Source organism: Elgaria multicarinata, chromosome 11 (genome assembly GCF_023053635.1).
Source record: "Elgaria multicarinata webbii isolate HBS135686 ecotype San Diego chromosome 11, rElgMul1.1.pri, whole genome shotgun sequence".
Classification (NCBI taxonomy): domain Eukaryota; kingdom Metazoa; phylum Chordata; class Lepidosauria; order Squamata; family Anguidae; genus Elgaria; species Elgaria multicarinata.
In genome coordinates this window covers 29,364,216-29,391,118 of record NC_086181.1, presented here as the reverse complement: position 1 = coordinate 29,391,118, position 26,903 = coordinate 29,364,216, and the positions used below count along the sequence as shown (strand labels likewise).

Here is a 26,903-nt window from a genome sequence, read left to right as displayed (position 1 = left end):
CTAGATCAGACCAGGGTCCTTCTAGTCCATCCTTCTGTTCACACAATGGCCAACCAGATACCCACGGGAAACTCGCAAGCAGGACATGAGCACCACAGCACCCTCCCACCCATATTCCCCAGCTACGGGTGTACATGGGCATACTGCCTCTGATGCCAGAGGCAGTGTATAGTTTCAGGTTAATCCAATTAGTATGCTTGGTACAAACATACACATAAGGGCTTATTCCCTCAGCTTGGAAAGTACAAAATCCAGTCGTGGCTTGGATTTGTCTCCAACCTTAGGTGAAACACTCATGTCTTTCCTTGCATGGTCCTTACTGCAAGCCAAAGAATCACAGCCCTGCAGTGTGGGTGTGGGTGTGGGTGTGGAGCAGGTGTGCTGGCCTTTCCCGCAGGATTAGACTAAGGCTTGCAATTTCCCCGCCAACGTTCTGGTGTTTGAGAAGTAAGCCTTGGCCTCAGGTCAGAGGTTGGCATTGTTGGGCAGCTGCCAAGGCTCCTGCGCTGACAGGGCCCCCCACTGGTGACCAGATTGTGAAACTGATGCTGGGCCTGCTGTGAATCCCTGAGGTTATGCCTGGAGCGGCTGGCAGGTGGCTCTGCTTGGCGGACTCCAGTGAACATCTTTTTTTGCCATCGCAGGTCATTGCCCACTCTTGAGCTGTTCTCTAGCTGCCAACGAACGTGCCAGGGCACATGGAGTGACGTGGGCTGACACAGGCAGTGCCAAGGAGGAGGGCCAGCAGCTCCTGCCACCACTCATTCACTCACCAGTGTGTGATGTATAAAGGCATCCCATCAGGGATCTGTTGCACAAGACCCACAAAAATATCTGCAGCCACCCTAACCAGGCAAGCAGTGCAGGCTCCTTCCTTTTATTTTCAGCTACTAAGTGAATGTAACCTACATTTGGGTTTGCCAACTGACCAGAAAAAAAGCCTAGCCTTCACTGCTCCTCTGCTTAGATCTGCAGATATCAGTAGGTGAAGTTTTTCATAGCAATATTATTTTGGTTAATAGCTTGCAACCCAATGAGTGCACTCTATGCTAAAACACACACACACACACACACACACACACACACACAAACGATTTAAAAAAAATCAAAATTCTGTTGCAAGAAAAAATGAATCCTACCATCTATTATTTGCTTATTTTGCACATTCTTTCTGCTGGTCATGCAAGGGAAGGAGGTACTTCACCAGATGCTGTCTGTACACATCCAAACTTATTCTTGTGGTCATGAGGACTAGCAACGTACTTTTTAAGATTTGAATTTGAACATGACATTCTTTTGTTTTCTCCTTGTTCATGTGGTATAGTAAAATCAAAACAATACACTATCTTGTCTGTAATTTCACATGCCTAGGCACACACCTCCAGGTGTCTTCAGCGATCTGTTTTCATTTTTCAAGTTGAGCGTGCATAATTTCATAACCTCTTGAAGCCTCTGCTTGACTTCCTGCCACTGACAGACCAGCTTCCCGTCTCTGTGTTCCCCATCAATAGAAGCTGAGGAAGAAGTCTCAGTGGGAGAATTGTCACTTCCGGAATTCATTCCCAATTTTTGATGTAATATCCATGCAAGGCTTATATAGGCCTCTCACCACAGAGAAGATGGGGATAGAGCCACCCTCCAATAGAAAGTGATCAAGATGGCATGTTACCTGAAGGATTGTCTCTTTCCATATATATCTACCCAGACCCTAAGATTATCTTTAGAGGTCCTTCTCTGAGTGCCCCCACTGAATGAGGCAAGGCAGGTGGATACTAAGCACAGGGCGTTTTCAGTGGCAGCTCCCCAGTGGTGAATGAGCTTCCTAGAGAGGCTCATCAGGTGCCTACATTGCAGTCCGGTGCCAGAGGAAGACCTTTTCACTTTCCCAGGCTTTTTAGCCCTTCACTTTTAAAAATTGTGTCAGTACGTTTTTTGCACTGCTGCAGGCTTTTTTGGGCACTACTTTAGTTTTATTGTGTTTTAAACTTATGATTTTTTATTAGGGTGACCATATGAAAAGGAGGACAAGGCTTCTGTATCTTTAACAGTTGCATAGTAAAGGGAATTTCAGCAGGTGCCATTTAGCATGCAGCACCTGGCGAAATTTCCAATTCATCACAACAGTTAAAGCTGCAGGATCTGGTCACAGTAGTCAGGGCTCCTACAGCTTTAACTGTTGTGATGAAGCAGGAATTTCACCAGGTGCTGCATGCATACAAATGACAGCTGCTGAAATTCCTTTTTCTATAAAACTGTTAAAGATACAGAAGCCCTGTCCTCTTTTTCATATGGTCACCCTATTTTACATTATGTTTTGCTATGTTTGGGGTGACCATATGGAAAGGAGGGCAGGACTCCTGTATCTTTAACTGTTGCATAGAAAAAGGAATTTCAGCAGGTATCATTTGTAAGCATGCAGCACCAGGTAAAAGTCTCTCTTCGTCACAACAGTTCAAGCTGCCCTCTTTTGTATCTGGTCACGCTAGACAGGGATCCTGTAGCTTTAACTGTTGTGATGAAGAGGGAATTTCACCAGGTACTGCATGCATACAATTGACAGCTGCTGAAATTCCCTTTTCTAGAAAAGCTAAAGGAGCCCTGTTCTCCTTTTCATAAGGTCACCCTATAAGCTATTATTGTCTTTTATAGTTTTAAAACCACCCAGAGATGGGTGGTATAAAAATGTAATAAATAAATAAGTAAGTAAGTAAGGCTGCTTTCCATTGAAAGCTGGAATCTCAGGCTGCGTGTGACTTGTCCTTTTCTATCTCTACGGCAGAGAGAGGGTGAGGGGATTTGTCCTTAGCAGCAACCTGAACCTGCCCTGGGGATTAGCTCCTTTTTTAATTCCCTGCCACCAGGGAAGGTCAGTCACAACGCAGCAGGAAAAAGCTGTAGTACCAGGCTGGGGTGGGGATCGGGAAGGAAAAATACAGGGATCCCCTTCAGGGAGGGAGCCTGACCTTCGATTCAACACCTGGGAAAGATTGTATGTGTGTGAGAGAGTGAGGTGGGGGGAAAGATGGCAGGAGTACAGAAGAGGTGATGTGTTTGGATACAATTGCCATTTTTTCCCTGGCAGGGCTTCCCAGCCTTTATGTATGTATTTATTTACTTTAGGGTGACCCTATGAAAAGGAGGACAGGGCTCCTGTATCTTTAACAGTTGCATAGAAAAGGGAATTTCAGTAGGTGTTACTTGTATGCATGCAGCATCTGGCAAAATTCCCTCTTCATCACAACAGTTAAAGTTGTAGGAGCTGTACTAGAGTGACCAGATATAAAAGAGGGCAGGGCTCCTGCAGCTTGAACTGTTGTTCTACAGCAGGTCCCTCCAGATGTTGCTGTAAAGGTAGACTAGATGTACCTTTGGTCTGTTCTGGACTAATATTTTGGCACTTGGCAGCCCCCCCCCCCCATTGAAACAACCTGAGTTCACAGTGGACCAGTCAATGTAGCATTTAATGTAGCTTCCCCAAAGCTGGTGTTTTCCAGATGTTTGGGATTTCAATCCATCATCCTCAGCCAGCATGGCCAATGGTCAGGAATGCTGGGAGTTGTAGTCCAAAACCACCTGGAGAGCACCAGGTTGGGATAGGCTGTTTTAGGGTTGTGCGTTATGTTTGTCCTACTTAGAGTAGTCCCATGAAAATGAATGGGGCTCAATTTAGACTAACATTGGATCCATTCCTTACTTGGCAGTTTTTATACAGACTTTGAATTCAACTGTTTTTGTTTGTTTGTTTGCTTGTTTTTAAATGTTAAGCCATGTTCAGGTCATGTTTCTGCAGCTTTGACTTTTATGTATGAATATATGAGATATTTGTTTCAGTTTGGTTTTGATCAGGGTTTTACCCAGTTCACACTTTCTGGATGGAACGTGGTCTTGGATACAAACTGTGATCAAAGTCTGTATATTTCCAGACTGGAGTGGGTGATTTGCAGACACCCCCCAAATATCTTTGGCAATATAGGTAAATCTGGGGGGGAAATGCACATGAAAAAATATGAGCTTTTGAGTAATTTGCACAAATATGCTTTAATCAATAGGAGAAGAATGTGTACATTTCAAAGATGCATACAACCGGGGTTGTACATTTGAAAAAAATATGCATTGAAATACACAGGGATTTTCATGTGGAAAAAAGGCATAGCTCGTAATCTGATACAGACTCCAGGCGGAACGAGCTTTGAGATGGAATCTGGAGAATTTTGGCAAAGTGGAATTCTGCTGATTTGCACATCCCTCCTTTTATGGGGGGGAAATTACAACTGAAGTCTAGGTTAATTGTCAAGGAAACAATCTCAAGAATCCAGTGACTGAAGCCCAATCCTTTGACACATGGTTGCAGAATGTTCTAACATTCAAGATGCTCCAGCCTTGCCACCCACACCCACCCCGCCCTGCAAGGAGAAGCTCCCACGTTTAGACCCTGGCAACACCAGTTAAAAAAGGACCAGGGAGCCATTCATGTGGGAGAGAGTTCCTCTGGCGGAGTTCTTGGAGATCTGCTGTTGGTTGGTTTAGAAAACATGGGGCTGCATGGGCATATTGTCCGACGTGCTATGTGGCAGCTTCCTGTGTTCCACAAATAGCTAGTGACCCTGCTCAGGACCCAACCTGCCATATGTGCATGCGAAGACACTACCTTACGCCAAGTCAGGCTGCCGGACTAGAGGTAGGCCGGAAATTGTCTATCACTCCAATTAACAGCCTTGGGCAGAGAGGCCTTTCCTGAGCTCTGATACCTGACAAGATTCTTTAACCGGAGTCGCTAGTGTCTCAACCTAAGTACAGCTTTAACCAAGCTGGTGCCCTCCAAAGGGGTGGGTGGACTACAGTTCCCACCATCCCCAGCCAGGATGATGGGAGTTGTAGTTCACCTGCTCACCCCTTTGGAGGGCTCCAGCTTGGACCTAGCTCCTTCTGCACAGTAGGCATATGCTTAGAGATGTGAAGGCCCGGGAAAAAACTGGGAAAATTCAGGGGGGAAAAACATTTCCCCCATTTTTTTCCTAAGCCTTTTTTGTGTGTTTTTCCCAAAAAATTGGGGAAAATGGGGGGGGGAGAAGACAATGGATTATGGGATGTTTTATTTTAGCATGATGAATAAAATGTTTAAGACAAGGTGTTCAGATATTTATTTCTCCAAATGATTTCTAAAAACTAAGTACAATATCAGATTATTACAATTTCTGTGCACCAAGGCCAAGCAAGTGCTAGGTTGCAAACTGAGACTACAACTCTCAAATGCAAGAGCAAGATGCATTTCTGCCTCTAGGGGGCACCGCCACTGAAGCAGAGACTGAAACTGATAGTGATAGCTATAGCTCAGAAAATGAGTCTGATTAAATTTCATGCATATTCATTGAACCCTGGTCCTTTTTTTCTCTTTTTCTCAGTTCTTTTTATGCCAATGGGTGCTTTATGTCTGCTTGACACTGTGGAGGACTAGTGGAGACATAAATAATTTTCTTTGTTACTAATGTTGATGGTTTCTTCTGTTGTTGTTTTTTTAAATTGTTTTTTGCCTGCTCCTCATAAACTGGCAAAACCAAAGAGGTTCCTTACAGTTCAGGTGTTCCTAACAGCTCAGGAGTTTGTAGCTTCATTTGTTAGAAAAAAGGTTAAAAAAAATCAATTTGCAATAATTGTTTGAACACACAGTACTTTTTATATACCAAATGTAATAATTTTATGCAAAACCAATTTGGACATAATTACATTTTATGTTCCTAAAGTAACAAAGTGACTTTCAATCTGTAAAAAGTGCTAATATTGCATTATCTCAATTTTTCTGAAAATTTCCATTTTCCCCAAAAAACCCGGGGGGGGGGGGGGAAAGGGTTTTTTTCCACTGCTTCAAAATTTCCAGAAATTTTACATCTCTACATATGCTCTGTCATTCAGCCACAGCCCTGCTCCACCTCTTCCTTAACGTTCTTACTGCCCGGTCCATCTTTCCGCTCAGTTTCTCAGCTCCCCGCCTTCTGCTCCCCGCTTCCTCCAAATGGTACGTTTTCAACTCCCTTCTGTCCTCAAGTCCTGCCTGTGGAAACTCAGGCCCATGGGTCCAAATCCGGCCTGCCTTCCCTGGGGTCCCAATCCAGCCCCCTGGGCTTTCCCAAATGGCCCTGCCTCCTTCCCCTGGTCCTACCACCTTTCCTCTGACCACCAATCATTGTGTGCCATTTCCTCCCTCCCTGATCGTAAAAGGTTGGCATGCCACTCCTAGCCCTTACTCACTGGAAGTAAGGACTTTACACTAAAATATGCCAGGGTGCTTTTATGTTTAGCATTTTGGCCCCGCCCCTTATCTCTTCAGCCCCACCCACTGGGAGCAGCGCCACACACTGCTGGAATGCAGACCCTGAGAGCTTCTCTGAAATGGAATTCGATCCTCGGCCTAGAAGAGGTTCAATGCTGCCCCCCCTATGGGGCTCTCGCTGCCAAGCTGACCGCCCCTCAGAGACACTGCTCAGTTTATCAATGGGCTGTTATTGACATCTCTCCCCAGAGCAGTTAGAGTGTACCCAAAGATTCCGTGACATCTCAGCTGATTGACCAATGATGGCTGAGCCTCTGGGGGGTTAACAGGCAAGAGGCAGCGTATATATTAACCTTTTGAGGGTAGCAGTCATCGCTCCAAGGCTGAGTGAGCTTGAGGCATCAAGATAAAATGACTTCTAGTCAAGGTGCAATGGTCCAGTGTTTGCGATGCAGCTGCCTTGCCTTGCAACCTTTCCTGTCATACCGAGTAACAAAGGTAGCCGTGGACCGCAGGAATGCACACGCAGGATGCCTTTTAAACCTGCCCCAGGCCTCCTTGAATAATTCATGTCCCTCTAGCACTAAATGCTTCCTCCTTCATCTATATTTCATGTAATTAAACTTTCCTTCAGCTTTTTTTTCTTGCTTCTTTCTTTCTTTCTTTCTTTCTTTCTTTCTTTCTTTCTTTCTCTCTCTTTTAAAAAAAATGCAAAGTGTTTAAGTCTCCTGGGGTTTTTTGGCATGAGGACTAGTGTCTTGCCAAACAGAACAGCGGAGGAGAATACCTCCATCAAGCCTTGCTTATAAATGTCTGCAGAGCTGGCTCAAGAGGCTTTGCTGCCTGAGGCTGAGGAGCAAATGGTGTCCCATGCCCCTCCACACCCTCAAGTCAAGGCTCATAGTACCCAAAGACTGCCAAGTTGTTTTGGCACACGAGGCAGAAAATACCTCAAGCACCTCATCCTTGTCACTAAACAGAATAACAAATTAAATAATATCCAGATACCTTTGGCCTGAGGTGGTTGACTCACTCTGTCTCAAAGTAGGGCCGGCCCTGAATGTAGGGATACTAGATTAGTGGAGGCTGGTGGCTCCATTTTGGCAGGTCTGTTCCGGGTTTCAGTCAGAACGCTAAAGGAGCTACACCTGACCCCCAAAATACATTCAGAACCTTGGACAGCTCTTTTAGAGTTCTGGCTGGTTCTGACTAAAACCCAGAATGGATTTACTGCCCCACCAAAATCGAAGCCACCAGCCTTTACTGGATTATATTATCTTCCTAACAGACCAAAAGGAGAAATACTTTAAAATATGTATTAACACAACAACCCAATATGAAGTATGTATATATTTCAGCTCTTTTGTATCTGGTCATGCTAGACAGGGCTCCTGCACCTTTAACTCTTGTGATGAAGTGGGGATTTCACCAGGTGCAGCATGCCTGCAAATGACACCTGCAAAAATTCCCCCTTCAATACAACTGTTGAAGATGCAGGAGCCCTGTCCTCCTTTCCATAGGGTCACCCTAATGACCACAGGGCTCACCCTAATCTTAGTCCATCTGACTACAGTTGACAAAATGAGAACAAAAGACAGTAGGAATACCAAAGACATATGATAGTTGGAGGGGTAAACATGAATATGAAACACCTGAACATCAGGAAAAGCTTCCTGACTGTTAGAGCAGTACGACAATGGAACCATTGACCTAGGGAGGTTGTGGGCTCTCCCACACTAGAGGCATTCAAGAGGCAGCTGGACAGCCATCTGTCAGGTATGCTTTAAAGTGGATTCCTGCATTGAGCAGGAATCTAGGCCTTCTAGGCCACTTCCAGGTCTACTATTCTATGATTCTACCACATCATGCAAACATGTGCTGGAGCTTCAAAGCATGAACTACTGTAGCGGCACTAAACATGATCATCTTTCAACCAGGGCCCGAATTCAATTTCAGAAAACCTCTTGGGGGTCAAATGGTCAGCGATCAGGGGAAAGGGAGGGTGGGACCATCTGGGGTACCTCGGAGAACCAGGTTGGGACCTCAGGATGGCCAGGCCTGAGCCTGAGCCTGAAGTTCCCCACCCCGACACACAGCATACTCCTTGGAGTATGAGAGAAACCCTTAATCAGCAGTTTGGAGCAGGTGCAGATTGCAGAAGAGTGAAATAACCAGGCCTTGAGGCCTACAAGGATATCATTTGCTCACACGATTCTATGCCAGTGATGACTTCCGAAACCAAACCCAGCATGTATGTTGCACAGCCTACAGTCCCTGAGGCCAATATCGTGAGGTAAGAGTACAGCAGGCAGAAAGAACTTTGCTGTTGACCAGGCAAACAAGCTTAGGGTGACCATATGAAAAGGAGGACAGGGCTCCTGTATCTTTAACAGTTGCATAGAAAAGGGAATTTCAGCAGGTGTTATTTGTATATATGGAGAACCTGGTCAAATTCCCTCTTCATCACTCTAGTATACTAGAGTGACCAGATACAAAAGAGGGCAGGGCACCTGCAGCTTAAACTGTTGTGATGAAGAGGGACTTTCACCAGGTGCTGCATGCATACAAATGACACCTGCTGAAATTCCCTTTTCAATACAGCTGTTAAAGATACAGGAGCCCTGTCCTCCTTTTCATATGGTCACCCTAAACAAGTTGAGAAGGCCAGGCTCCAAGGATTTATAAGAAGGCCTGGCCAATCCAGAAGCATCATACTGCCAGCCAATCACAGGGCCTTTTGTTCCACACTTCTCTTCCGCCCTGAACATTCACAGCCCCAGATAGATAAGGTTACAGCCTTGTACCCAGAGACCCTGACAGTTGCTTTACTTGCTAGGCTGAATTGCTGACAATCATATCTGGCTTGGCTGTGCAGTTTCATCAGCAGGGGTGTGTGGAGGCAAAGTATATGATATCTCTGCATCGTAGATTCAACATTTGATCTGATCAATCTCTTTACAGCGTATCAGTCTTATCCTCGATTTCCCACTTTGGTTGTGTCATTTTAAGTTAATCTACATTTCTATACAGCGGGTTGATTCCAGACTTGGTCATACATCAAAGTAGGCTAACTCAACTCCCCTTGATTACAATGGGTCTAATCAAAGTTTAACTAAGTCTGGATCCAACCCATGATCTCCTTCCTTTTGGGGGCATCTTAACAGTGCAATCCTATACATGTGTATTCAGAAGTCAGCTGTATTGAGTGCAATGAGATGTACTAGCAGGAAAATGTGTTTCGGATTGTAATCAAAATATGATGTACATTGATGGTGCTATATAAATAAATAATAATAATAATAATGATGGGATTTTACTGTCATTTTTTATATTGGCTCCCATCGTAATTATTTTTAGCTGTTTTAAATTGCTTTTACATTTTGAATGTTCAAGTTTGTAAAATTATGTTTTGTTAGGGTGACCATATGGAAAGGAGGATAGAGCTCCTGTATTTTTCACAGTTGTATTGTGAAAAGGGAATTTCAGCAGGCGTCATTGTTATGCATGCAGCACCTGATGAAATTCCCTTCTCCATATCTGGTTACTCTGGTATAGTATAGCTCCTGCAGCTTTAACTGTTGTGATGAAGAGGGAATTTCACCAGGTGCTGCATGCATACAAATGACACTTGCTGAAATTTCCTTTTCTATGCAACTGTTAAAGATGCAGGAGCCCCCAGTCCTCCTTTCCATGTGGTCACCCTACGTATGGTCACCCTATTTAGAAGCATGTGAAGGGTAAGCATTTTGCTTTCTCGTGCCCCATGCAAAGTCCTTATCCAGTGCCAGGTCCAGGTTTTCGAGGGCTGTTGGGCAAGACACCCTCAGTGGGCCCCCTCCCTCCTTCCAATTGCCACAGTCACCAGCTGTTCTTTCTGCTGCTCCTCTTCCACTTTCTCACTATTCCTACGATTTGCTTGTTTAACAGGCATAGCGCAGGTAGGCCGGGGCATCTGCTTCTGCTGCTCCTCCTTACCCCCATGGTGCTAAGGAGCGAGAGACAGGTGAACGAGCAGGTTGCAGTGGTGAAGAGAAGGTACAGGGATCTCTTAGTCAGCAGGCCCCCTGCTGGAGAGGAAGGCTTTGGCAGATGCCTACCTTTAATGCCGCCTGTCCTCATCTCTATGCCTTCCCCTTCGTTCAACCAGAGAGCCAAGCCAATAAAACAAGTGGGGGGGGGCTTTTAATATTAGCACACCACATTCTTAAAGGCACACACACAGATGCAAAACCATTAACACAACATATTGCCATCTGTTGATGCCTAAGAGTAAATTTAAGACTTCTTTTGTTTCCCTGTGCTTATGAGTTCTCATCCAAATTGACGCTCAACTGGCTGCTTGCCAAGCTTATTTTGCTTATTCCAATTAAGTTACAGAGAAGCTCTTGAAAGAATTGTGGACTTATGTAGCAGCTCAGCTCTTGCCAGAATTGTCTACCCTAATCAGATGTTTTCTGCTGTGGTCTAGTAGCTCACTTTGTTTGAAGCTTATCTAAACTTGTAGATGAGCATTTTTCAAAGATTGGTGGTAGGATCTGGCATCTTCATTCTTCCCAAAGCCATTCTTAACTTACTTATCTTGCTGATCCTGCAGAGGGGTTTTGGCAAGGAGCCCTGGCTTTCTATAACAGCTCAGCTTTTCAAAGGTGCTGGTAAGTGGTACAATCAATAATATTAGCTAACTGGCAATTTTGTCAGTGCCCTGATTCCATCACTTATTTGGGAATAATCATTCCCCTAGACATATCTCAAATGATTAAGTTAAATCTAAATAAGTTGTTCAATGATATTTCATGAGATATTGATAGATGGGCATCCTTAAAGTTAAGTCTATGGGGCAAGGTTAATACAGTTAAGATGAATATTATATCTTGAATTATTTATGTTAAACGTGGAATCCCTTACTTATACCTAGCAAATATTTTCAAAAACTTAATACTTTGTTTCATAAAAAAGGATGCAACTTCCAATTAAAGACGGTGGGTTTCGCTTTCCAGACCTTGCTACATATCATCAAGCTTATTTGCTCACCTGTACCAAATTTTGGTCTTTTCCGCTTAGTTTTGATTTTCCACCTTAGTCAGTTTTGGAATCATCCTGTCTGGAGCCTCTTTCTGAATGGATGGCATTAGGTTCTTGGGATGTTAAGGTGGAAAGTGCTCCTCCCACAATCTTAGCAGTTAGAGATACGTGGCATATAATATCACACCCATTACAGTTTAACCCATATGGGGAAATCCAGATTTAAAAACAGGGAAGAAAATGTTTCTGAAGTTCACTGACAACTGTTGGGGCCCATGACACATATACACGAAGCAGGATATAACACTGTGAAAGTGGTATGAAAGCAGAATATGGTATGTGTCATGGGCCCCAACAGTTGTCAGTGCACTTCAATACTGCTATAAAGCAGTAGTGTGGTTCCTGCCTTTTATATACCACTTTCATACCACTGTCATAATGGAATATCCTGCTTGGTGTAGATGATCCCCTTCAAAGGTCTGCCTTCAAAGACATTTATATGTAATTTATGCTACTTTCCCTTTTTTCTTTTTTCATTTAGAATGTTGTGATATTTGAAACTTGAGGCTTTTGAAGTATGTAGTTGCATATGTCCATTTTTTATTTTATGGTTTTTATTTTGCTAAACATTCACAATAAAAATTGATTTTAAATTCATTTCATTTCTATACTGCCCAGTAGTCAAACCTCTCTGGGCAGTTCGCAAAAATAACAAGCAGTATTTCCACTTGGCAGGACTGAGACACTGCTACCCTGGATAACTCACTGCTCTTCCCCATGCTTGGAGGGCTATAACTCAGTGCTAGAGTGGATGGTCGGTATGCAGAAGGTCCCAGGGTTATTTCCAAGTCAAAGATGGAAAGCACCTTTATCTGAAATCCCGCAGAATCACTATCAGTCAGTCTAGATCAGGAATGCTCTTTCAGCCCAAGGGCCAAATTCCATTCCGGAGAAACTCTCGGGGGCCACATTTTGGAAGTGGGCATGGCCAAAGACAAAAGGGGTGGGGCAAAATGCCAGTATATTGGAGATGAAAGCTCTCACTGCCAGTAAATAAGCCTTAGGAGAGGCACTTCATGCTTTTGGAATGGGGTGGAGGATGAACTGCACAAAAGCTGTGAAACCATGACACAGTCGGTGGCTGGCAGAATGGGCTTGTGGCCCAGTTGAACACTCTAGCCACTACACCACACTGGCTCTCACTATAGCCCACCATTCCTACATGGTAGCCCAGCATGGTGTGCATGGGGTTCCCATGCAGTCTCCCATCTAGGTACTGACCAGACTCAGACTTGCTTAGCTTTAGCAAGGTTGCTCCATTACGTACTGTCAGATCATGTCCTGGGCCTACCATGCTTAGCAGAAGTAGAATATATTATGTTCTAAATTGGCTTGACTTATAACAGCTTGCACAGCCCAATTTTTCTTGGCATGGAATTCCGGTTGTCTTGGCACATGATGTGTTTTTCAGCGCACAGCCTAGACAGTGCTGCTCTGTTCTCATTGGCTGCTGTCAAAGGAAGCAGGAAGGGGCGGCTGGTGGGCTGCGTTGTCACCGTCTGTGTTGCGGATTCCTTGACTGTGCTGCATATGTCCATAGGACGTACGAACAAGAATGGCACCAAATGACTATTGGAATGCCTTAGTACCTTCCATATGTCCGTAGGAATGGAATGGATTGAAGACATTAGAATGCGTTGCCCCAATATGGTGCCCTCCAGATGTGTTGCACTACAATTCCCATTTCAGCCAGCATGGGCAATGGCCAGGGATGATAGGATTTGTAGCAAAAGATGAGCAAACTCACCATTGCCCACCTCCACGGATGCTCGCCCCATCAACACCGCCATCCATCCCGCTGGCCAGGTAATCCAAGCTTCTTCTGAGGCTTGGCTTGGCCCAATGAGCCCTTGGCAGCCACCCACCCTGGCTGCCAAAATCACACAATTTCCCACCATTAATGCAACGGGAAGAAGTGCGCAATTTCTGGAGGCTCTGAAAACCGCGCAAATCCCCTTGCTACGTCAACGGTGGCCATAAAAGTATTCCAATAGCCATTCTTTGCCATTCCTGTTCAAACATCCTATGGACATATGCAGCACAGTTAAGGAACCTGAAACGCTAGGGTGACCATATGGAAAAGAGGACAGGGCTCCTGTATCTTTTAACAGTTGTATAGAAAAAGGAATTTCAGCAGGTGTCCTTTGTATCCATGCAGCACCTGGTGAAATTCCCTCTTCATCGCAACAGTTAAAGCTGCAGGAGCCCTGCCTAGAGTGACCAGATACAAAAGAGGGCAAAGCACCTGCAGCTTTAACTGTTGCAATGAAGAGGGAATTTCACCAGGTGCTGCATGAATACAAATGACACTTGCTGAAATTCCCTTCTCTATACAACTGTTATTTATTTATTTATTTATTTATTTATTTATTTATTTATTTATTTATTTAAAACATTTCTTGACTGCCTTTCAGGGCAGAGGCCCTCACAAGGCGGCGTAAATAAGATAGAGCCTTGACAGATGTAGTTTTATGAGGGTGCTGGGCATTTCTTAATCCTTAGCCCCTTAATAGAACAACATTTCCCAGCATCCCTTGGTTAGCAGCCATGACAGTTGCGCTGTCCCAAAACAAAACAAAGTTTTGTAGAAGAGGAGATCTCACCAGGGGTAGATTTTAATGCTATTTAAAGGTGCAGGAGCCCTATCCCTTTTTGCATTTGACCACTCTGATGCCTACTCAGAAGTCAAATTAAATTCTTCTACGCTTACTCCTGAGTAAATTTAGGACAGGAGCCTGGGCTTGTCCCAAAGGCACAGCTTTTAGTTCCCTTATCAAACAAGGAAGGAGATGGCCGTCTTCATTTTTTAAAAAAAATCTCTGAGAAGTGATTATCGAAACAGAAAGCCCTGTGAACAGGTCCCACTTAACTTAAATCATGTAATATCAATAATAACTCCATCTGTCAAAGGTTAATTGTGTGGGCCCATCCATCTGAGAGCGCATGGCACCTCCCCACATGGTAAATTTTCTCACGGATGAGAACTCGACAGGATGAGTTCCCCCACCCACCCACATTTTTCCCTATAGAATTTTGATTTTTTTAAAAAAGAGGAAAGACAAGTTTTTGAGGTGTAAACTGAACTCCTGCCCATTGAATGCACCATCCGTCACTCACTCACACACAGACACACGGACACACACACAGAATCATATTATATAAGGGTTAGGGTATTGGGGGCGGGAAAGCTGAACCACATCTATGAAAAGATTTTATGCCGGATGCTAGGTGGAGGATTAGCTCTGGGCCAGCTGTCTTATTCTCTGCAACTGCGCACAAAATGTTACAACCACCGGCCAGTGTGAGAGAGGGAGAGACAGAGAGATAGAGGATATCTTGGCTGCTGTGGGATGTCTATATGACACTGCTTTGTAGCTGGGTTCCTTCAAAAAAACCCAGCATTGCTGTTGCGAGACAAGGATGATAAATTCAGAAGGCAGGAGGGAGCGCAGGCTATCTGGCAGCCATTCGGCTTGTCAAAGTTACCCCCTGCCCCCCTCCTTGCCTTCCAGCATTTTCCTGGACTTAGCCTGGGACTTGCATCCACCCCCAGCAACACCCAATGACTCAACCGGAGCCGAGGCCACCACTGACAGACTGGGAAACAAGGTGGTGACCTCGGAGCAACTTTGTAAAAGGACACTGCAAGAAAGCGCAGTTTTGGGGGTAGAAGCCTGATGTGGCTGCAAGTTGGTGGCTGCATCACATAAACAACAACGCAGCGCCACTGTTAGCCACGACGGGGTAAATAGGCCTTATAAGACATACACATCCCCCTGGTGAATGAGTGACAACCACCTCAGTTTTTTGTTTCAGCTGTTGAAGGTGCTGAAATAAATTTGGGTGATGACTGAAATCTGCTTCAAAGCTCTGTCAAACTGTGACAGAGCCAAAGCTGTGGTTGGATAGGAGCAAGGCGAGAAGAGGAGGCAATATGGGTGGGTGGGTGGGTGGATGACGGAAGGTTTCTCAGCATCTTCACTAAACTACATTTCCTAGGGTTCTTGGGGGTGGGAGATAGGAATCATTGATTTACATTGAAGTGTTAACACTAGCCTGGTGTTTTGAAGGGAACTGGGAATAGTGTTGACTGGCGGGGTAGAATTGGGGAGTGCTAAGCTGGGAGGAATGAACTCTGGGAAAGGTTTGGTCTAGATCCAGAGCAAATTCTCTCCAGGCACATCATCAGGAGTGGACGCCGGTGAAAGAAGAAAGTTGGGGTGGAGTTGTTGTTTTAACACCTTAGTTCTAATCCAGAGACAGTTACATATGTAATTGCTATTGAAATCAACAATAGGATTAAATCCTGATTTTATATCTTGGTTTGTTGTGGCTCATTAAACCACAGTTTCCTTGTTCAGATGTCCCAGGAAACTGTAGTTTAACAAGGGAGGACATCGGTGCTGAAGCTTGCTGTGTGAGGGGAGGGGCAAGTTGGGTTGAGAAGAGAGCATGTGTCACATTTATGGCCCAATTAACCATGGTTTATTGGACTGGGCCAACAAATGACTCACTTTCTCTAGATTGGGGCTTTATCATTTTCGTGTGTGTGTGTGTGTGCGTGTGTATACATATATTGTAGCTGACTCAGAATTTCAGAAATGGGAAGTGGGGAAATAAAAATGAATAAATAAGTAAAAGTTAAGTGGCGAGAAGGGGAAGGCAAAGGAGATGATAGGAAGGATGGTGGAATATAAAAGAGATCAACACCATTGGGTGGATGGATAGTTGTTTATGGGTGGTATAGAGAGACAGAGAATGGGTGGTGTGTTCATGTATATCAGCCTTCCTCAACCTGGGGCGCTCCAGATGTGTTAGACTAGAACTCCCAGAATGCCCCAGCCAGCTCTGCTGGCTGGGGCATTCTGGGAGATGCAGTCCAACACATCTGGAGCACCCCAGGTTGAGGAAGGCTGATGTATATGGATGGATGGATGGATGGATGGATGGATGGATGGATGGATGGATGGATGGATGGAGATAGATTAGGACTAGGTTTACACCTGCAAGGACATCTCTTGATTGAATGGGTGAACTGACTCCATAGTGTGAGAGGTGATACAAAAATGTAGTTAAATCTGTGATAGTATACCGATGAGAGTTCAGCAATAAACATCATGGATAGGTGTGGAAGAATTAAATTGGGGATTGGAGTTAGGGTGGAGGAGGAGAGACACAGACTCAATTCAGAAATTATAGCCAAACCCAAATCTGGCTGGCAGCAGCATGCTCTCTCCTCTTCTTTACATGCTTCCATTTCTTCCTGTGCTTCTTAGTTTGCAGTCACCATAGTTTACTGTGACATCCAAATCAGGGAAACTGTGGTTATTGCTCACTATAGGTTGCCTCCCAACCACAATTGGAAAGCAATGGGTTTCCAGTTCTGCTTTGTAGGCAACCTATGATTTGGGGCCATGGCCTGGGTAGGGAAAGACTGAGAGTTGTATCCAACATTAGTTATACTTAGAGTACACCCACTAAAATGAATGGGACTTAAGTTAGACTAACATTGGATACAACCCTGGAGGAGGATTTATTATTATTTTTATTTCTGTTATATCCTGCCCTTCCTCCAAGGAGTCCAGGGTAGCATATGTAGTTCTTTCCACCACTCGTATTTTGAGTTTCACAACAATCCTGTGAAGTAGGCTCAGCAGAGAGCGAGTAGGAAAAGGTCACCCAGTGAACTTCATGGCTGAGTGGCAGGGCTGGACCTGAGGCAGAACAAAAATGGCATCCCCCGCCCCTACCCCATGTCAAGGTGCCCACTACCCAAGCCCAGCCAGGTTATTTTGGTGCTTAAGTCAGAAAAGCCCATGAGTGTTTCTCTCTCTCCCTGGCAATACGAACAAAAATGTGACAGCAATGCATTACATGACTAATAATTTGCTGCCTTTTCATAACAAACTGCCTCCCTCTGCCTGATGGTAGGGCTGGTCCTGCTGAATGGGGATTTGAACTCAGGGTCTTGCTCAATCGTAGCCCAAAATTCTCACCATTACATAATAGAGGTTCATGAAGAAATAGGTGGTGGTGGGGGTAGGGGGAAATGGAAAGCAATATTATGGCTGATGGAGATGCAGGCATAGGAGCTCAATATATACAGACAAACAGGTTGTGAGTGGGAGATGGTGTGGAGGGCATCCTTGTGTACCAGGCGCAGAGATACAGAGAGGAATGGAAGGAAAATGAAACACTGAATTCTGCCTCGCTTCAGCCTTCCAACTGATGACAAAAATGTGAACTTCTTTAATGAAAGAGCATCTCCTCCCCTCCTCCTTCCCCCCTCCTGCAACATACACTGAGGATCAGAGCAAAAGTGTTAAACTTGTTAACAACTTTAACATTTTTGAATCCCTTTCTCTCTCTCTCTCTCCCCTCTCTCTCCCTCTTCCTCTCCCTCTCCCTCTCCCCTCCCTCTCTCTCTCCCTCTCTCTCTCTCCCTCTCTCTCTTTCCCTCTCCCTTTCTTTCTCTCTCTCCCTTCTCTCTCTCCCTCTCTCTCTCTCCCCTCCCCCTCTCTCCCTCTCCCTCTCTCTCTCTCCCTGTCTCTCTCCCTTCTCTCTCTCCCTCCCTCTCCCTCTCTCTCTTTCTCTCTCTCTCTCTCTCCCTTCTCTCTCTCCCTCTCTCTCCCCCTCTCCCTCCCCCTCTCTCTCCCTCTCCCTCCCCCTCTCTCTCCCTATCTCTCTTTCTCTCTCTCTCCCTCTCTCTCTCCCTCTCTCTCTCCCTCTCTCCCGCCTCCCTCTCCCTCTCTCTCTTTCTCTCTCTGTCCCTTCTCTCCCTCTCCCTCTCTCTCCCTCTCCCTCTCCCTTCTCTCTCTTTCTCTCTCTCTCTCCCCCACACCCTCCATCCTTGACCAGGCTTCCAAAGACTGTGCAGCAGTTAAGACTGTCCAGGGACATCTCAATGCCTTGTTAGCTTCCGTTAAGAGTTTGCTTGGTCAGGAATGAAGGCATCCTGGCTCAGGATGAAGGCAGAGCAGCAGTGCAAGCCGATAATTTTAGACTCGGGACTTAATGGTGTTACGAGCACCACCCTCTTTAATGCTCCCCTCTCCCGCTTGCCGCCTCTTTAGGTGGTAATATGCATTACTTCGCTTCCTTCAAAATGTGGTCCTGTTGTGTTTGGGTCCCTCCTGTTGAGCAGGACCCGGGACCATGCCCCAAAGTCCTGTCCCAATAGTGCCATGGGCAGGGTGGGTGTTTCTCAACACGAACTTGGGGATTGTTTTACTGTGTGTGGTGGGGTGGCTCTGATGTCAGTGGGGCTGTAAATCCACTCCGAGTTTCAGTCCTAACTCTAAATGATCTGTCCAAGGTGCTGAACCTATTTCAGGGCTATGTTTCAGCACCTTGGATAGCACATTTCCGAGGTCAGCGGATTCACTGCTCCCGCTGACCTCGGAGCCCCCAGCTTCCAGTGGTCACATACCCAAGATCCACCTGCCTAGGCTGGCTGAGCCAGGTGTGCTCGGGATAGGGTGGCCATCTTTGCATTGCCAGAAAAGAGGAAATGCATCACAAAGGGAGGCACAGATCTGTGTGCAGTTTACATATGCTAATTTGTACCTATGCGTGCAAATTATAATATCATTTCAATAGAAATACACTACATCTCATCCTAGCGGGGAAGAGTGAAGCCAGCTGATCTGTCTACCTGCCTGTTCAGTCTGCTGTCTGGCTGCAAACTGTGGATGGCATCTTCAAGGCTTCTGCTTTGACTCTGAAAGGTTCCTTATCTTTTAACCAGACTTGGAGCCGACATCCCTTCAAAGAGAGGATGCCTTCAAATCGAGGACAGTCCTCTGGCAACCCCTCAAAAAGGGGACTGTCCTCTGAAAAAGAGGACACATGGCCACCTTACGAGCCATTCACCTACTTCCCTGTTCTTTTTACCTGGCATGTGCCTATATCCGCAGTAATAGAGGAGACCGCCAAAAACCAAGGCACTGTGTTCAGGCCCAGGTCATACGTATCTGGGCCAGTGAAAGGAGTTGCAAGGAGTAGAGGTAGGCATCCATCTGCCCTATGCAGATAATGACACTTGTGAGTCACACGCAAACATTGATAGACCCCCCATTAATAGGGGGCTGGATCCAGTGGGGGCTGGTGACTCTGATTTCAGCAGGGCCATGAATCCATTCTGGGTTTCAGTTAGAACCAGCCAGAGCTCTAAAGGCACTGACTAAGGTGCTGAAACTAGTTTGGGGCTAGGTTTACACCTAGGTTTACAGCCTCGTGTGGCGCAGAGTGGTAAAGCAGCAGTTTCTGCAGCTGAACTCTCCCCACGGCCTGAGTTCGATCCCAGCGGAAGCTGGTTTCAGGCAGCCGGCTCGGGTCGACTCAGCCTTCCATCCTCCCGAGGTCGGTAAAATGAGTACCCAGCTAGCTGGGGGAAAGGTAATAATGGCTGGGGAAGGCAACGGCAAACCACCCCGTTATAAGGCCTGTCAAGAAAACGTCAGCGAAAGCTGGAGTCCCTCCAAGAGTCAGTAATGACTCAGTGCTTGCACGAGAGGTTCCTTTCCTTTTTTCCTTCAGCACCTAGGATAGCTCCTTTAGAGTTCTGGCTGGTTCTGACCAGAATGGATTCGCAACCCCACCAACATCGGAAACACCAGTCTCCATTGGATGGATCCCAACTCAGACAGGATCGACACTATTGAAGTAGACTGACAACTGTTGGAGCTTACGACACATTCCATATACCAATTTCAAGCACGCCTTCATAGTGTTATATCCTGCTTGGTGTAGATTTGGACTCAGACATACTAACAGAAGACCAGTTGGAGTCAATGGGACTTTAGTTAGTCATGTTCGGCCTTCCTTAACGTGGTGCTCTCCAGATGTGTTGGTCTACAAGAAGATACTTTGGGGAAGCCACCGATAATTGCCTCCAGTAGAGCTAACCCTTTCTAACATGTGTATAGCTTCTATATCCAGCTGGCTTAAGGCCATTTAATAGTCATTCCTTCCCCTTCTGATCCAGTGACTCCTGCTGCATGGATTGAATCCACCCAAACTAATGTTAGCCTGGCCTTTTCTTGAATGCCACCAGGAATTTCAATGCTGGGCGGCCCTACAAACATAAGAACATAAGAAGAGCCATGCTAGATCAGACTATGGGTCCATATAGTCCAACCAGCTGTCGACCAGGGACCCACAAGCAGGACATGAGTGCAATAGCACCCTCACACCCATGTTCCCCAGCAACTGGTGTATATAGGTACACTGCCTCTGATACTGGAGGTAGCACAGAGCCATCAGGGCTAGTAGCCATTGATAGCCTTCTCCTCCAGGAATTTATCCAACCCACTTTTAAAGCCATCCGAATTGGTGGCCAGCACCACATCTTGTGGCAGTGAGTTCCATAATTAAACTATGCACTGTGTGAAGAAGTACTTCTTTTTATTTGTCCTGAATCTCGCACCAGTCAGCTTCATGGGAAGACCCCGGGTTCTAGTATTTTGAGAGAGGCCCAGTCTAATCAAAGCATCTCCTAACCCTTCTGCCAAAGCTAGGGCTGGCCCAAACTGTGCCCCCTCTTCTATTCTGCGACCCTATTATCAGGGGGGCTGTTTGTGGGATGGGGGTGGAGAAATGAGGGCAAAACATGCTGCCATTTCCAAAGCTTCACCTGGGCAGGATCTACACTATTGCTTTATAATAGTTTATAGCGGCATTGACAACTGTTGGGGCCCAGGACACATTCCACATACCATTTTCAAACCATTTTCAAAGTGTTATATCTTGCTTGGTGTAAATCTGGCCCTGGTGGCTACTAAGCAGATGCCATCTCCTCCCCTCAACCCCCCCCACCTGAGTGACACTTTCTGATGACAGAGCCTCGCTCTGATGATGGCCACCAGCGGGGACCCTATTTCCCCCCAGAATCTCCCATAAGGGTAAACTTAGGTCATCACATAACTAGTTCTGAGAAATCCCTCAGAGGATCCGATTTAATGGTAGTGAAGAGTTTTGCATCCACTTTCACATTTAACTCCACCTCTAAAAATTGATGAGATCAGCCCCTGTTTCATTCTCCCACATATCCCCCAAATTTGAATGGAAAGCAGTGGGCCAGTGACTCCGATGTCAGTGGGGCAGTGAATCCGCTCTTGGTTTCAGTCACAATCAGGGGCTGTCTATATGCGGGCAAAGCCCTGCGGGTGATGTGGATCTGCACCCTGTTGGTTTACCCCGACTTTTTCAAACGGAGCAACGTCAACATGGTGCTTCTGCCATGTAACATTGCTCCGCAGCCAGTCCGGCATCAACCCAGGGGCGGGGCCTGGTGGAAGGTGATCAGCAATTGGTCGCATTCCACCAGGAAGAGAGTGGTGGTGGTTCTGGGACCCAGCTGGCTGCCAAAAACTCCGTGCTCCCTCCTCAGCATCGGGATTACCCAATGCTGTCTGGGGGAGGGAAAACACGGGGTTTAAGAGGGAGGCAGCCTCAACCCAGCGCCGTGAAGACAGCCCCACAGTCAGAACCCTAAAGGAGCTATCCAAGGCGCGACGCAGTCCCCAGGGCCTGAAACTGACAGAGGAAACAAAGGTGAAGCACCATTGATAGCACCCCACCCCACTGATATCGGAGCCACCAGACTCCGCTGATGGAACGTTCTCTTAGGACGAGCATTTTTTTCTCAAGCCTAGGCCAGTCAATCTCATCCGAGAGCTATAAACCATCCGTTATAGCTGGGGGAAGCACTAACGGCTGTTCCCAGTGCTGCTGACTCATAAGGATATACCTCCTGTCGGTGAGACATGACAGCCGGTGCCCTGGGCCCATTCCCAAGCACTGGTTTGACTATATGGTAGCCTATAGATCAGCCTGTAACCAATTATCAATGGATTATGTGCAGGGATGCATGTACCCAGTGATTAAAAACACCCACAGGCAGCAACCCAAATTCTGCATGAAGCAAATCCGGATTCTGCAACCGAAATAAGTTATGCAAAGCAAGCACATTTGCATAGGTTTTGCATAATTTTACTCCACTTCTGCTAGTGGGAGTTGTGCCTTTCTGCTGAAATCCTCCCCCCTGGAAGTCTCATTTGGTCCTTTTCTGGCATTTGAGATTTTCAGTACATGCTTTTTCAAGCTCGCTCCTCTGCTGTCATAAGGTCTAGAAACTTAGAATTCTTTTCCCTCTCACTTTGATAATGAAAGACTGGAATTGTCCACATGGTGAATTCTGCGCATGAGGTTCAGGTCTATGCTCGCACAGGGTAATGGCAAACATGTAGCAGGCACCAGAACATATATGATCTCTTCCGGCAGGCCTACCCAGATGTTTTTTAACATGTCCAATTGTATTATAATATTGTATTATATGTTTTTAACCAGTTTTATGCATTTTGTTGTGGTTTTGTATTTAATGCTGTTCCCCACCTCGATCCAGAGGGAGAAATAAATATTCTATTCTATTCTATTCTATATGTCAATTTCACCCACCTGGGACCTCTCTAATTATCAACCCTCCTTAGAGGCATGCTTTATAAAACCTTCGTAGCCCCCAGCCCTCTGTACTGGAGGTGGGTGGGTTGTTCTACTGTCAGTGTAGCTATCTGTCTCAGCCAAACACGTCAAGAGTAACAGAAAATATATATACCCGTGTGGATATATATATATATATATATATATATATATATATATATATATATATCAAAGAGAGTGGAGAGAGAGAGTGAGTAAGAGAGAGATGTCAGTGTAGCCACTTATAACTCTGGTGAATATTTTATGAAGTTCTGCTATGACGGGGCATATTTCAAACTGGAACCCATGCCAGTTATGTAAAGCAATTTCCCCATGGCCTCCAACCCCCGCCCCTCTCTCCAAGGTGGGCAGGGATGGGATTTTTATTTATTTATTTCTTTGTTCAGCTTTTTTTAAAATAGCAACCATCCTCGCGCTGCATCGACCGGAACCTTGTGTGACCTTTCTGAGTCTTTAGAGCCTAGATCTGACGGAATCTGGGGTGTGTAATGTGTGGGTGGAATGGGAAACTGACAAACCAAATTCAAAGGGGTGGGGTGGGGATAACTCAGCCCCACATTGCCTCCCCCAGTGGAGGCTGGTGGCTCCGATGTCACTGGAGCAGAGAATCTGCTCCGGGTTTCAACCAGAACCAGCCATAGCTCTAAAGGCACTATCCAAAGTTCTTTAGAGTTCTGACTGGTTCTGGGTGAAACCTGGAGTGGATCCGCTGCCCCACTGACATTAGAGAGACCAGCCTCCACTGTTATCCCCTACGCATTTCCCCTCCCTTGATGGGTACTTGGCCCTTTTGCTTGTTCCTGTCTAGAACATTTGGACCTACTGATTCCTATTAGGGCTGAATTAGGCCATTGCGGATCTGGCCCCCAAAGCCTTATTCACAGCCTCCCTCTCCGCCCGTGTAAGATTCCGCTCCAACTCTCTTTTCCACCAGCTCATCCTCTCACTCTGGGACACGGCAAGCTCTCCGAACTGAGGCCCTCAGCCCACCGGCTTAAGGAGATAATATGGGTTTGATAAATTCATAATCCCGCCCACAACATCCTATCCGACTGCTGTTTAAGCCCATTCCATGGCTCTTTTACGCTGGAACACTTTATTTTCCTCATGCTAGTGGACGAGATCCAATTTAATCAAGTGAAAGAAAACGTCGCATTCAGCCTGGCAAAGGATCTAGATCGGGGAGTTATGTGCGTGCGTTTGTGTCTGTATGTTGTGTAGGGGATTACCGTATGGAAGGGGGGGGGATGAATGGATGAAGGTTAAAAATAGAAATATTTCCCTCTTCTTCGTCTTATTGCATTCACCTCTCCCCTCCCCCCATTTCTCTGATGACCCAACATGCAATGGTTGATAAGTGCTAAGTGCTGACATGGTAAAGCCAAAAGTACCACTGGGTGGGGAAAGAGAGAGAGAAGATTTTTTTAAAATGGATTTTGTAAGGCCAAACGCATCTTCCTCCCCCAACACACACACTCCCACAAATGTTTTGCACATGTGTTTCAAGCAAACAAACAGAACACTGTGCTGTGAAATACACCCAAGTGCCCAGGTTCATAGCACAGAGAGAGAGAGAGAGAGAGAGAGAGAGAGAGACTCCATCTGGCTAAAGAACAAGGGAGAGAGTTTTAAAAATAAACCGTATGGAAGGTAAATTGAAGAGAGGGAGGGGTGAATCAGGCTGTGGTGGAAATGATGCACATGCAGAATAAAAACAGAGAGAGAGAGAGAGAGAGAGAGAGAGAGAGAGAGAGAGAAAGGGATGTACATTGCGATTTTGCATTCGGAACCAAGTGCTAGAAAATGTACCTTACAAATGCGTGAAAATGTGTGAGAATCTGTCATTGTGGCTGTAGTGATGCCTACGACCCTCAGTGTCATCGGAACACATTAGTCAGTGTGTGATTGTGTGTGCTTCATGCAACATTTTTACCCCAGATTGCTCAGGGTGGCATGTGCGGCCTCCTCATTGCCCTATTTTATCCGCAACACCATAACCCTGCAAGGTAGGCTATGGTGAGAGATAGTGACTGGCCTGAGATCACCCACAGGGAGCCTCCAGGCTGCATGCAGATGTCGAAGCCCACTCTCTCCCTGGCCTCAGGGCAATGCTCCAGTGCCCATACACCACCCCAGCTCTTGTGGCTGTGGGAATGAGTCAATTCGCACTGGACTGTATTTTTGAGACAAGGCATCTTATGATGAATTAACGTTGGCGATCATGCGAGTGAACGCAAGGGCGTGATCAGCTGAGCCAGTGCAGATATTAAGGCATCATTGTGAGTGTACCATGATGTGCATGTGTGTACAGGTGCAAACCCAGCATGGTGGGTGGCTCTCATTTTGGTGGGGCTGTGAATCCATTCTGGGTTTCATTCAGAGCCAGGGAGCTATCCAAGGCGCTGAACCCTATATCTAAAATCACTTCAGTGCATTGGTCAATTCCTTTAGAGTTCTGGCTGGTTCTAACTGAAACCCAGAATGGAATTGAAGCCCCACCGAAATCAGGGCCACCCACCTCCAGTGATCGAAGGATGTACATCCATGTACGAGAGACTGAGAACATGAGCATGGACATGAGTGCACATTTCCCACTGTAAATATGAGCCACAGTCGGCCCTCAAATCTAGGTAAATTAATGCAACACACCAAACATTGTTTGCAATCTACACTTTCTCCCCATCCTACCAGTGCCTCCATCTCTCTCTCTTAACTGTCTGGCCAGCATTGCCCTAAACTTTCTTCCTTGATGGAACGTCTTGTTCACAGCTGTGTTCACACGCACGCACGCACCCCTGTTCTTACCTGTGTATCTGCCCCAAGGTCCTCCCGGCGAACTTCCTGAACTCTTCTTTTCGAAACTCCATGGCTTCTTCTGGCTTCTGTTGCTAAAGGGAAGTGGCGGCGGCGGGTGGGGGAGGGCTGCCCTGGGTTGTGTCCCAGTCTCACCTTCGGAGACACGGAGGCGAAAAATTAAAGGCTCCACCAATACATCACGAAGGCTGCTTTGGGGCGGGCAGGCGGAGCGTTGAGGTCACTTGCTGGTTGGGTTGAGGGAAGGAGACGGCAGGATCTCTCGATGCTTTTCGGTTTCCTCCTTCGTTCCTTCCTCTCGTCCCGCCTGCTTCCTCCTCCTCCTCCTCTCTTCTCCTGCTCCTTTCTTCCCTTCCTTCGCCCCCTTTCTCCCCCCTCCTCTCTTCGCCTTCCTCTTCCTCCTCCGCCTCCTCTCGCTTTCCTCTAGTCTCCTCTCGCCGCTCGCTCGCTCACTCGCTCTGGCCAAGAGCAGCGGGAGCTCTCCGCTCGAGCGACCGGCGACCGCGGCCCCCGGCTCTGCCTGCCTGAAGCGTCATGGAGGGGGGCAGCTCCAGGCGCTCCTGCCCGCGGCCCGCGTGGGACGCTGCGGAGACGGCAGCCAATCTGCCCGGCCCGCCCCAGCCCAGCCCAGCCCAGCCCAGCCCTCCCTCCGCCGGGGTCTCAGCCTTCTGGCCGGCCGGCGAGCGCCAGGAAGGGTCCGGTCCGGAGCGCCAGAGCCGCGCCGGAGAACTTGGCGCGCCGCGGAGAGCGGGGCGCCGCCCGGGGCCGCGATTCAGCACCACGGAGAGCGACCTGGAGTCGCCACACTTGGTCTGGCGTGGGATTAAGGGAAGGCGCGGCGGGTGTGCGAGAGAGAGGGAGGGAAGGACGGAGGGAGGGAGGGAGAGATGCGTGGTGGTGGTGGGGAATAGAGGAGAGATTAAGGAGGTGGGGGGGTGGACGGACGGATAGACGGGGAAAATACAGAGTGCGTGGACAGAGAGGTTTATCCAAACCCAGGGGGTTAAAAGTGGCGGGGGGTGGGTGGGGAGAGGTTTTGGGAAAGGAACAAGAGAGAGAGAAGGAAGGAAGGGAGAGAGAGAGAGAGAGAGAGAGAGAGAGAGAAGAACAAAATAAGGAAGGACGGAAGGAAGGAAGGAAGGAAGGAAGGAAGGAAGGAAGGAAGGAAAGAAAGAAAGAAAGAAAGAAAGAAAGAAAGAAAGAAAGAAAGAAAGAAAGAAAGAAAGAAAGAAAGAAAGAA

General features: G+C 46.6%; 1 protein-coding gene across 1 annotated transcript in view; it reads right to left on the bottom strand.

The window, feature by feature from the left end:
* SLC17A7 (solute carrier family 17 member 7) overlaps positions 1-25,771 on the bottom strand; it is a 58,456-nt gene extending 32,685 nt beyond the window's left edge. The window contains exon 1 of the mRNA XM_063138721.1: positions 25,655-25,771. Coding sequence (XP_062994791.1) covers positions 25,655-25,716 — 62 coding nt within the window. The 5' untranslated portion in view covers positions 25,717-25,771. The remainder of the gene's footprint in view (positions 1-25,654) is intronic.
* Positions 25,772-26,903: the final 1,132 nt, after the last annotated feature.